Source organism: Sphaerodactylus townsendi, linkage group LG08 (genome assembly GCF_021028975.2).
Source record: "Sphaerodactylus townsendi isolate TG3544 linkage group LG08, MPM_Stown_v2.3, whole genome shotgun sequence".
NCBI lineage: Eukaryota > Metazoa > Chordata > Lepidosauria > Squamata > Sphaerodactylidae > Sphaerodactylus > Sphaerodactylus townsendi.
The window spans coordinates 60,509,540-60,522,517 of NC_059432.1; the positions used below are offsets into that span (position 1 = coordinate 60,509,540).

A 12,978-nucleotide genomic window follows, 5' to 3' on the forward strand; every position below is an offset into this window, starting at 1 on the left:
CAAGCCTACAGTGGCCATATAACAATGTTTTCCCAAAAGAACAAAGTAAGTCTTAAGTATAGTGAGGTCTTCTTTCTTTCTTTCTAAGAATCTGTATTAATCCAAAGAGGGTACAGATAAATCTAAAAAGGCTCATAGAATTTGATTATCAGGTAAACACAATCTTCAATGAAAATTTAAGCAAATCTTTCTCCGGACCTAGATCAAGCCACCCTATAAATCTGGACAGGTGGAAAGCTGAGAATACATTAGGGCTTGCTATAAATATGTCAAACATTCTGTTTCCATAATGAATTGCCTAATAAAAAGCAATTCTACTAAGGTGGACCCTGGACACCACTTGTAGCTCAATGAACTGTGAACACCTTTCCCACTGCTGTCTATCAAGCCTGTTCTGTCAATAATTCATAGAACAAGGTAAAATTTGGAAATGTGATAATTTGTTACCAGAAACTTTTCCTTGCAACCCTACTCCTTTTTCTTGATTACCAAGTGACTGATTTAAAAAAAATCAAATATGTGTATAAAGTCAGCTGAAGCAAATCCATTTTTGAAATGATTTATATTTCAATCCAGATCTGTTATGCAAGAATACAAGTGCTCCCCTGTGTCTCAAACACTATGTCTTGGGTGCACTCAAATCAAAATGAATTCATTCTGTCATTTTACCTGAGTTCTTCCACGTTTACCACACTTTTGCCAAGTATTCCTTTCTCCCGTCGAAGTTTCTTGATCTCCAGCTTCAGCAGCCGGATGTCTTCTAGTCTTTGCCTGTACTGCATTTCCCCCTTGTTCAGAATTGATTGTTGGATTTTAATCTTCTCATACAGAAGAGCCAGTTCATCATTGCGCCGAACCAACTGACTTCCCAGGATATCTCTCTCACTAATAACCTAGAAATGAGGAATGCCAAGGCAAAATTCTGCTGTCAATCATCAAGCTTTTAAGGGGTCTATCATCATTTCCAAAAGCAGACCCTCAAAAAGTTATATTTCATCATTAAACCTTTAAAAATTACTAATGAGGATCTACATTTGACCTAAAACATTACTGATGAGGGCTGGCCAGATCCTCACCTAGGGTAAAGGTGGAATCACCCAATTTTACAATGTTGGTAATGATTTGAGGCCATTGTAGCTTCTACACTGCTATTCTGGAGAAAGAACAGTGACCAACATATTACAGTTGTTCTACTAAAGAATTCTCTCCACTAACTACCTGGTCTAATTCTTTCTTCTGCCTCAGCCTCTCTGCATCAGCCTCAGAAATAATTTTCAAGAGTTTTCTTTCTTCCTCTTCTTGTTTTTCAATAAAATGTTTAGTCTCCAGAGCTTGTTGTCTCATTTTAAGTAGTTCACCCTGATAAAAACAACAGAAACAGAAAAAAAAACTGTGTTTAGTAACAGCTTCCCATTTCATAAACCTGAGAATTCAGGATGATTAAGATTTAGACAGTCTTGCACTTTTGTACCATTACTTGTATAACAATTTTTATTTGTATTTAAAAGTCAAAATCCCCAAAAGAATACATAGAAACAAACATTGGTCAGGTTATAGAGTACTTATTTCACAGCAATTTCCACTTTCACCTGCACCAATCTAGATAATCTATCAAGTGTTTCCAGGACATTCTATCTTTTGCATCACTTCTCATGCACATACAAAGCTTCATAAAGAAAGGTCGTAATCAACGTGTACAAAATGTATTATGTGTCTAATGGAGAAGAAATATCTTTGTGGTTAAAGTGCAATATATAATTCACAATTATTTTTCTGCTGCAGAAAAGTTGGTCAATTAAGTGGCATAAAGAAATATTTCACAACCATATTAAGTATTTATATATTAGAATTTTTTTCCACTCTTCCCTCAAGGAGCTGGGCAGATCCATCCACAGAGCCAGGTAGCCGGCCAAAGTGCCACAGCTGCACCACCCCAATGCTCTCACAGAGGCTTCATGGCAGCGCAGGGAGGCTCAAAAAGCAAAAAGGTTTCCCTGCCGCCAAGAAGCCTCCATTGGAATTAATCAAATTGTGCCATCTTTTAATGTGGTATATGTTTGAATACCCAGCTGCAACAAAGGAGCAAATGGCCAGGAGGAAGCTGACAAACATCAGCTCCTCCCTGGTGGTGACCCTGTCCTGTCCCCACTTGCTAGCAGCAGCGGCAGGGGTGCTGGGACACTGGTGTCATGTCCAGCACTGTGTTCCAGCGCTCAGGAGGGTCATGGCAGTGATTTGCCAGTGGGACAGCCCCTCTGCCTGGGAAGTGCCCCAGGGCGGGTGAATCTGCCAGCATGGACGCATGCCACTCCCACGGGTGGATTCTCCCCCCAATGGGTGGTAGAGGTCCATAAACTATTTTTTCCTCCTCATTTTATACTACCTGTAAAGTAGGTCAGACTGAGATAGACAGTCATAGACAGTCATCCTAAGCAGATTTACATCCTTCTGAATTAATTACCGTAATTGGGCTTAGAAGGATCTAACTCTATTTAGGATAGCACAGTGAGTGACCCAATTGGATATCAATAAATGGGGACATATATTTTGTCCGATGAAGTATATGTGGCTATAGAAATAATGAAAGAAGACAAATACAACTATTCTATTACACTAATAAAATACCTGGTTCCACTATTGTTTTCTTTAATAAACCTTTTCTTTTTCCACATTTGTACACAATTTTTACCTGATGCTATTTGTACCTATTTGTATATGCAGATTTGATATTGCACATACAACCATTTTCTTTCACAAGGGGGAAAAACAGGGAACCACTATGCATACACATGGTTCATAAATACACAGATGAAGAACGCATATTTAAAAACACTATAGTCCGATTTGTTGTTTGAGTTGTCAACAAAACAAAAATTTAAAAAACCCATCTGGCCCATTGCCAGATTTTTAAAAATAAAACCCACATATATTAATTAATTTATTTTTATTTAAAAGATTGACCTGCTTGCCAGATTTTTTAAAAAAGCAAATCCAAAATCCTCTGAGTAAAACTCAGAAGTATTATTTGATGTAGTGAACCTGCACTACATTAGACACTTGCACTAGGCTATCATGTTGTTGCATTCAGCCCCAGAGTAAAATTTCACATTATTGCTATGAAACTACACTGCCACTGGTGTAAAAGAGTCATTGCCCTCCACTTCTTCTTTCTGGATGTCCTTGCCCAAAAAATGAAGAGGAATCTGAGAGGACTTGGCTCAGAGGAATCAAGAGAGGACTTGGCATAGCTATAAAGGGGTGGGGTGGGGGTGCGTCATGCACCGGGTGCATGCCGGTGGAAGCATCTGTTTAACCATCTGTTTAACCTTATTCCTCCAAGTTATAAACTGCCCTCAAATAAGGGTTGCCAGCTCTAGCTTGTGAAATACCTAGAGATTTGGGGGGGGGGGAGGTGAAGCCTGGGGAGGGGGGAACCTTAGCAGGGGATGATACCATAAAGTCCATCCTTCAAAGCAATCATTTTCTCCTGGGGAACTGATATTGGTTATTTGGAGATCATTAACATGTTCCAGGATTCTTTCTCATCAGTGCAAACCAAAATGTTCATTCTACTACAGTAGCAACAGGACTCTTTGATTATACTCTGAGAATTCCACAAAAATTCTGCCAGTATCAGAGTACAATGCGCTCAAGCCAGTCATTAAAATAGCAACAGGCCACAATCACATTTGTTACTGAATAACTGAGCAGGAAACAGAAACGAGCAATCAAACTCCCATCAAAATGATGGTGGATGACTCCAAGGTGACAAGGCAGCATTAGAAACTAGTGAAAGCAAAAGGTTTTGCAATAGAAAATGAAATTCTGAATGCTTTCTCCATAGCTGATGCACAAAGTCTCAGACAGATCAGGAACTCAAATTCATCACCTTTTTACAGAGTTCTACTGACATCCTGTCATGATAGCAATATGCTGACAATAGCTGGAAACCTACAGAAGCACTAGTGCGTAGCACAAATTGACACAAAGAAAGCAAAGCAAATAGTAGCAAGTAAGGGATTTTTATCCCTTTAGTGAAAATAAACATGACTTGCCATGGACACTAATTTTCTCCCAAAATATTACAATTATTTCAGAAGACTACGGAAGAAAATTGTACATATAATATTATAGACAATAATTTGATAAACAACAGACACACAGCCTGGAAAACCCACCAGAACCAATTGAATCGGGCCATGAAAGCCTTCGACAATACAACAGACACTTAATTATAATAAGTTATTGCCAAGAGCAAATGACATAATAATACAAATGATAATAAACATAATAATAACAAACATGACTCTTCATGGACACCCCCCTTGTCATGGGGAAGGGGCTTGTGTGCTTCAATGATATTGAGAGCTATGCTGGAGGTATACTACCAGAGGGGTCCCCCAAGCCAGACAGGTCTCAACCAAGAAACCAGACTAAGGCCCTTTCCGCACGGGCCAAATGAAGCGTCCCAGGGATGGCAAAAACGCCGTCCCTGGGAGATCATTCGCATGGCCATTGTTGCTGCATTGAAGCAGCGCCATCCTGCCTTTCCCCGGGCGGCGTGAGGCCGTCCCTGAAAACCTCGCTCATTGAGCGAGGTTTTCAAAAAACTGCATCTTCCCCGCGGCGCAGTGTGAACCGCACCGCAGGGAAGCTGCCCCTTTCCCCATAGCTCTCACTCACCTGCCTCTCCAGCATCGCTCGGGAGGACTGCAGGGACCCGCCCACGCTGTCCTCCAACCTCCAGGGGTTGAAGTGCAGCGAGGCCAGGTTTCTGCAGCCCTCCTGAGCAACGCTGGAGAGGCAGGTGAGTGGGGGAGGGCGACCAAGAGGTGGCTCGTGCGAGCAGTCCCCACACCTCCACTGGCATAAATTATGCCGGTGGAGAAGCACTGCCGCCGCCATGCAATAAGGGCCTAAGAGTGTCCACCAACCCATAGAATATGGTGATGCAAATGAAAAGTAATTCCATACCGCATCAGTCATCGAACGGGTTTTTGAGAAATCTCTCTCCCTATTCTAAACATTCTACAGCACCATCATTTACAATTAACATTGAAAGAGAACAAATATAGAGGTTTTTGCTGCAGACCTGAAGCAACCACCCAAAAGGGATGCCTCCCCCTTGGAAATGATTCACCACCAACAATTCACCACTCACAGCAGATGTTTAAAAAAGCAGGGTTCTCATGCTGGCAATGACACCAGCAGTTCCCGGTTCTCCATTTTATTGGCTAGGATGGGGGGGTGAAGGCACCATTCTACTACTATTATTTTTTACTGCCACTAAATTTTACAAGCTCCACAGCAGGGCTGGGGCAACAGTAACTGAGGAAGAACGATCTTTCTAAGAATCTGAAAAATGCCCCACAATTGCAGAAAAAAATCAAAAACTAAAAAAAAATTATAAATACATCGGGTGGTTAAAAAAACCCACAATGATAAAAAGAAGCCTCTGTAACTTTAAGCAACAGGCAACAGGGTCTTTTCCAGGACTTAGAGGGAAGACTCTCTGGGCCAGGCCTGGCAGCAACAACCAAACTACCTGCTACTACCTGATTTGCATGACTCACCTGGGACTGGTTGCTTGGTACTGTTCAACAGCAGCCACCACACGAAAGCCAGCATGGTGTAGCAGTTAAAGCTTCATGCTAGGGTCTGAGACCTGGATTTAAATCACCAGTCTACCATGGAAACTCACTAGGTGATGTTAGACCAGTCACATATTTTCAGCCCAACTTACCTCACGAGGTTGTTGTGAAGATAAAAAGGAAGAGAGGAAAATGATATAACCTGCTTTGATCCCCACTGTGGAGAAAGGCGTGGTATAAATGAAGTAAATAAATAATATAGATGCAAATGGGGGTCAGATAAAATATAGACTGGTGAATGGCTGAGAAAAGAATGAGGCCAAGAAAAATGAGAGGATATGAGGGTTGCCAGGAGGGGAGAAAGGAGAAATAATGTGGAAAGATACAGTGAAAAGTGATTTCCCTCCATCCCCACATATCCTTGAGGGTTCCCTACCATTCAAGTGGTCCTGGATCAGCACTAGCACCACAGTTTTCCTAAGCTGATGGTATGAGGAGAAGCCGAAGACATAAGAGCAGATAGGTAGGTGGCTGTTGGATAGGAAGGAGAGAAGAAAGCACACTATGGAAGCTTTCAAGGAGAAAAAGAGGAAATAGTGGAGGATAGAGAAATGAGATCCATCCCCCCTCCCAAGCCCTAGAAAGTTCCTGAATATCTTTTTTCTAATAGGTGTGGCCTTACCTTTAATGCCTCTTTCTCTTTTTCTATCCTCTGATGGTCCAAATGTACTTTCACAAGGGCTGCCTCTTTGGCAGTGATCTCTTCTTTCAGCTGATCCACCTGATGTGTCATAATCTTCAGCTTCTTTCGCATTTCATTGATTTCATCCTAATGGGAATGAATTAAACAGTTACAAGTGATGTGTAAACAGGGTCTACATACAGAGGCAGATATAATGCCCAGAACTGTGTCACTGTAGCTATGTGACCCATGACCACTGTAGGACAGGTCATTCTGGTAAAAGGAGGAAATGGTTTACCAAAGGCAGAAGGTAGACTTGATAACTTGTGTAACCTTGACCTATACACCCAACAGGAACTTGTCACATTACCGGTCCTTTTGTAATTTTTCTGGTGAGTGTGGACTACAACTGATAAGGTCCTTGAGGGAAAAAATTCTGATGGTAGGTAGAGGGGAGAACTAAGCAACTGGAAGTTTTGTGTGCAGATTACTCTGCATAGATCCATTTAGGACTTTGCCATTTCCTGATACTTGCTGTATTCACAAAGCTCCCCAGCTGCATTTGTAATAGGTTTGGACTTAACGTGAATGTTCCTTCTCAAAGATAGTGAGGTCATCCTAACTGATGGTTGATTCACCCTATCCAGTTTGGACACAAGACTCCAATTTCCTGACTCCCTGTATTGAGTAGGGCATGATATCGCTTAGCTTGGTCAAGACTTCCAAAGTTAGAGAAGGAACGTTGTAAGCAAACTTTTAAAAGCATAACGAATGCCCTTTCAGAATACTAAAAATACACACATTAAAAAATTGTATATACAATGGGATTAAACCAGATCCAATGGAATAAAAAGTGCCAACTTCAGTTAAATATATTGTGTGTAATCCTCATCTCATGAGGCATATCTTCCCTTCCAAGAATTAGAGAGCGGAGAAGAACGTCCTCTCTAGCTCCAAGAAGATATGTCCAAAGATCTGCTCTTTCTTAGAGGATGAAGACATACTAACTGATTTAAAGAAACATTTCATCAAAGCTTTCTGACAAAAATGGAATCACACCCCCTGTTGGAGGACTGCACCGAAAGGCTGCATCAGCCAAGCTAATAGCACTTACTTTACCATGGTGAATAATTGTTGATGTGGGAATTCAAGGAGCCACTTTGCAAATGTCCTCTACTAAATCATTAAAGTCAAAGACTGCTGAGGTCCAAGTTCCTCTGTCTGAATGAGCTGCTGCCCCCTGAGAACTGGTTTGCCCTGAAATTTATACACTATGAATTGTTTAACCCACCTACTTAAATTGGATGTAGATACTTTGCACACCTGAAGAAAGTGGAGGAAGATAAAGATTCACACTCCTTGAGAGACAAGGTGCCCTTACATAAATTTGCAGTGCCAGTTCTTTTTCCTGTGATGAGTTGACGTAGGGCAAAAAGACAGTAGGCATAAGTGATGGAAAAACAAATTGACTTTGGGTAGAAAGATGGGATCTCTCCTCAAAACAACCTTGTCCTTCTGGAACACTGACACCTGGCTGGATCAGGGATACAGTGACATCCATGAGAAGATTACCAAATCTATGAAAAACCTCTTAGAATACCTGGTACTTGAGATATCATTCCCCTTCATCACATCCTAGTTAGTTTGGATATTCAGGGATATTCAGGATAGTATGTGTTCTAGACTAACTAATAACAGGTTTCTCTGCTTAGGGGTAGAGCCCAAAAACTTCTTGGAAAAATCGATGGACATGTTTCCTCCTTCCTTATGTGTTCACATATGTGCTAACTAAAATTTCTTGGTGCAAACACCTTGCATGGAAGATAATAAATGTTAGTGAAACTGCTTTCACTGCCATCCAGTTTATGCTGCTTTATCATTCCCAAGCTGACCATCAATTGTAGACAGGCTGACCATGGCAATGCCCCCCGTCCCTGTAGACTGGCACCTGTCACTACCTGGATCATCTGTTGAATTTGCAAGGTTTCCCTTTTGGACAAACATGAACATTTCATCCATCAATGCATTGTGTCTGGCCAGCACAGGAAAAGGCACCTTATGCCCTACCGAAATGGAAGCAGAAACCATTGCACTCATAGGGATATACAGGGAGGCTAGCATGGATCATATAGGTTGAATTAAGAAAATCAAATCTGCTTAAGATTCACCAGCTCTGGTTCTCACTCAGGTAAGTGAATCAGACAAAAAAAATAACCTCAGAACTTAGGTTGGTATACTCAAATGAGTTTTAACAGGAAAAAACTGGATGTAGTTCTTCTAGATTGCTTACAAAGGCTCAGGAAGGAAGATAGATATTTTAGGTGCCATATACAGATTTCAAAATATACTTCTTTACTAATGAAAAAAGAAAATCGCAATGAATTTTGCAACAGCTAAAGTTATGTTCAGTTAAATTAACAAGCATCTGGATTTCCAGGAGCAGAAAGATATAAAAAAACTAATACCATCCTAAAAAAATAATTCTTACTGAAATGCAGCCAAAAACCCCTTTATCAAAAGATTTTACTGCATCTGAGCGTAAGACATCCTGGAGATCTGAAACAGTCGGTGCACAGCAAGACAATAAGAGACCTTGACTTGTTAAATAACCTGAAAATGCTATCAAGGGCTTTTCTCTCTAAAACAAGATTCTGCCAATTGAAGCTTTCCTCTCAAGAGGTGATAATTTTGCATAATGTTTAAGATGAAACAATCTTTGTTTTCATGGCTGGCAGACTTGTTACTGAACTATGAATGCCTGTTTTAATGCTATAGCATAGTTTGATTAGAATAAAAAATGCTTTAACCTCAGATGTCTTCTCATACGACTGAATTTTGCAGTTATTGCATATTGTCAATAAAATAATCCATTATATGGTAAGACAATGTACAGTACATGAGATCCTTAACCCTCCCACCCACCCATGATCTTATGTGCACCTAACACCCTATGATCTCAAGATATTTGCTAATTACTGCAATAATTTTTCAGTACAACTGAAGTGTGCTGAACTGCCATTTGTGTCCCAAGAAAATATATCTCTGTTATGGTACCAAGCTAAATTAGTGATAGCACACATTAATATACTGTCTTGTTGACATGGTATTTTGGAATAAAGTCACCCTTTACAGAGTAAGATGATAATCACCCCATTCTGCCAGTGATAGGGCTTTCATTCGTTGTCTGGGACATATATCTAAGAGTTTCTCCAAACAATGTGGATTATTTCATCTTTACAATACCACCCTAGCAGTCAGTTTCCTTACCAGCTTAATTGATGGGCTACCTCTACCACAGAAAACACTTCTTGGTTCTGTGCTGTCATTAGCATTGTCCTACATCTTTAAATTACATTTTCCCTTCAGTATACAACAAAATAATTTGCTGTTTGGTGTCTGTTCAGTTATTTTTACTTTTACACCATACATAACTGAACACACAGAACATTTCACTGCTTTTCTTTCATCATGGAGTTGGGAGTTTCATCACAGCCTTCACCGAAGTGGGCCTATTTAACTCTCCTTTAGCTCTGTAGGCTGCGGATGTCCTTCTACAAATACTTTCAAGTAATGCATAGCTCAGATAACTGGATATGGTCATTTGTGATGCTACTGAAAAGGCGCCCTGGAAAAAACAGCTTGTTTGTTTTACAGCTGCATGGATTTGTATTTATACCCCATTGCCGTATTTCTTACATTCTTATAGTAAAGTTGGCCAAATGTTTGGATACTTAAAGCTGGTGACTGGAACTGTGAATAGGCAAGACAGATCTTTCTACTAAGCTGAAAAAACAACCAGGTTTGCAGAAAAACCCAAAATCTTTTTTTAAAATTACATTGCATGACTCAACTAGGCCTGGCTGCCTACTACAGCAGCAACCCTATGAAAGCCAGTGTGGTATAGCAGTTAGATCTTCAGAATAGGGTCTGTGAGACCCAGGTTGAAATCCTTATTTTGCTGAGGAATTTCACTGGGTGATTATTGACCAGTTACATGCTTTCAGCCTAATCTAACTCACAAGTATTTTTATACAGATAAAAAGGAAGACAAGAGACTAATGTAAGCTGCTTTGGACCCCACAGTAGTTTTCCAAAGTATAGGTTGTGGGGTGGGAGAGGCAAAAGCTTAAGACAGAGAGGCAGATAAAGGTTGGTTGGATGTTGGGTAGGAAGAAAGTAAAGCTTTCTTTATCTTTATCTTTATTAACCTTTAATAGGCATAGAAAGAAGGTAAAGCTGCCAACTCCAGGTTGGAAAATTTCTGGAGTTCTGAGGGATGGAGTCTGGGGGGGGGCAGCGACTTCAGAAGAGTGCAAATCCATAGACAACAACACCCAAAGCACCCATTTCCTCCAGGACAACTAGGGTTGCCAATCTCTAGATAAGGGATGGAGAGCCAAATGACAGAGATTAGTTTTGCTAGAGAAAATGGCTGTTTTGGTGGGTGGAGTGTATGGCATCATACCCTGCTTTCCTCCCCAAACCTCACCCTCCCAAGTCTCTGCTCCTAAATCCCCAGGAATTTACCAACCTGAACCTGGCCACCCTAAAGGAAACTGATCTCTGGATTTGGGAGATCTGTTGTGATTCCTGGAGAGCTTCTGCCATCACTGCTGCTACTGGAGAGGGAGAAAAGAGGGTGCTGGGAGAGTCACCACCTCTGCTGCTGCTGCTGCTGCTATGGGTGGAGGAGAACAACTAGGTGGGAGACTGAGATGCTCATCGAGAGCAGAAAGATAGAGTGATGGAGCTGGGTGGCATAAAAACAAAGGAAGGGTGATAGGTGGGGGAACAGAAAGAGAGAAAGTGACAGACGTGAAAGAAAGAGAGTGTGAAAAGAGGTGGCAGGAAAGAGAAAGCATGAGAGACTGAAAGAAGTAGGGGGAGATGGGAGGAAACAAAGGTGAAAGAATGGGATAGCTACTCCTGTACGTTTCTTGTGTGTCCCTAGTTGTAAGCAATGGCCTCAGACTCCCCTGGAGCTGCATTTGTGGCCTGGGACAAGGAGCAGTGTGGAGGTAGGTGGATCTGGTGGCTCTGGGTCAGCAGCTTGCAACCCAGAAGAGGCAGGACCATCCCCACCCCCCACAGCCCAGCAGGCAGCAAGTGGCTACAGCAGACTTGGGAGGGGGTGTGGAGTTCTGAGCAAGCCTTCATGGGCTCTGGCTAATGCAGGCTGATGTGCCACCTCTTACTAAGGCCCATTCCGCATGAACCAATAAACACGGGTTAAGGACGGTAAAAAACCCGTTTTGGGAGGGAATTTCGCATGGATCCCACCACCAAAATGAGTCTGCCCTGTGTTATTTTCCCCAAACCGTTTTTTTTAGAATTGCGCTATTCGCAAGTCTTTTGAAAAATCCTGTATTGTAGCTGCTTGTGAGCAAACAGCCAGGCAGGAGGCGCTTTATTCACCTCCATTTCCTTTTTAAAGAAAATGTAATGACTTACATCTGTGTAGCCACGCAGGCGCAGATGGTCATATTGTGAGACATCAGCATGGCCGTAGAGGTTCATTTGTGCATTTCTGCATAGTTACGCATGGGTGGGAAGTAAATTTAAAAAAGAGACGAGTATCCATGCGAAGGCGCAACAGCAACCTGGATTGTTTCTGTGGGCTCCTATCGCAGCCGGCACGGATGCATGTGAACGTGAAAACTGGAAAATTGGTAAATTAATCCCAACTGCAACCCGCTATACATTTGCTGTGCGGAAGGAGCCTTAGTGAGGCAGCTGCTGGGCCTTCCCTGGTCAGAAGACTTATGGTATTCTGGAAGTTCCCATTAAATACCCTCCTAACATAATCTGGCCCTAAAAAACAGTCACCAGTAGGAACTGGATCAAAGCCAAAGTACTGAGCAAGGAGAGTTCCCCTTCTCTTGCTCAGAAAAACTCCATCATCATCATCACCATCATCATCATTATTATTATTTATATTTATAAACCGCCCTCCCCCGAAGGGCTCAGGGCGGTGAACAAAACATACAGATAGAGCACACAATAAAAACAATAATATCAAATTGGATTAAATAGCATTAAATAGTGGCTCTATATATGTTAAAAACTACCCCGTTAAAAGCAGCGTCCAGTCAAATATATAGATGGCGTCCTACTAACAAATCCCTTAAAAAGGAAAAGAGGGAAGGGACGGTAGGATCTGCAGATGTTATAAAAGGAGAAAGAGGGAGGGGGCCATCAGCGGCCAGCCTCCCCAAAGGCCTGGTGGAACAGCTCGGTTTTGCAGTCCCTGCAGAACTCGTTAAGGTCCCGCAGGGCCCACGTAGCTGGAGATAGAACGTTCCACCAGGTAGGAGCCAAAGCTGTAAAAGCTCTGGCCCAGGTGGAGGCCAGCCACATCATCGAGGGGCCAAGGATCACCAGCAGGAGGTCCCAGGCCGTGCAAGGCCTTAAAGGTCAATACCAACACCTTGAAAATGATTCGGAATTCAACTGGCAACCAGTGCAGGTGGCGCAGCACAGGTAAAATATGGTCTCTGGCGGCACCCCCTGTGAGCAGACAGGCCGCCGCATTCTGGACCAGTTTTAATTTCCGGATCAGACGCAAGGGAAAGCCTGCGTAGAGTGAGTTGCAATAGTCTAGCCTGGAGGTGACCGTTGCATGGATCACAGTAGTCAGGTCCGTTTGGGAGAGGAAGGGAGCCAGCCGCCGGGCCTGACGGAGGTGGAAGAACGCAACCCGGGTTA

General features: G+C 42.2%; 1 protein-coding gene across 3 annotated transcripts in view; it reads right to left on the minus strand.

The window, feature by feature from the left end:
* CFAP58 (cilia and flagella associated protein 58) overlaps window positions 1-12,978 on the minus strand; it is a 121,826-nt gene that overhangs the window by 69,512 nt on the left and 39,336 nt on the right. For all 3 annotated transcript variants that reach the window (XM_048504922.1, XM_048504919.1, XM_048504920.1), the window contains exons 11-13: window positions 6,274-6,420; window positions 1,219-1,359; window positions 670-893 (exon numbers count right to left, since the gene is read on the minus strand). In XM_048504922.1, the coding sequence (XP_048360879.1) occupies window positions 670-893; window positions 1,219-1,359; window positions 6,274-6,420 (512 nt within the window). The remainder of the gene's footprint in view (window positions 1-669; window positions 894-1,218; window positions 1,360-6,273; window positions 6,421-12,978) is intronic.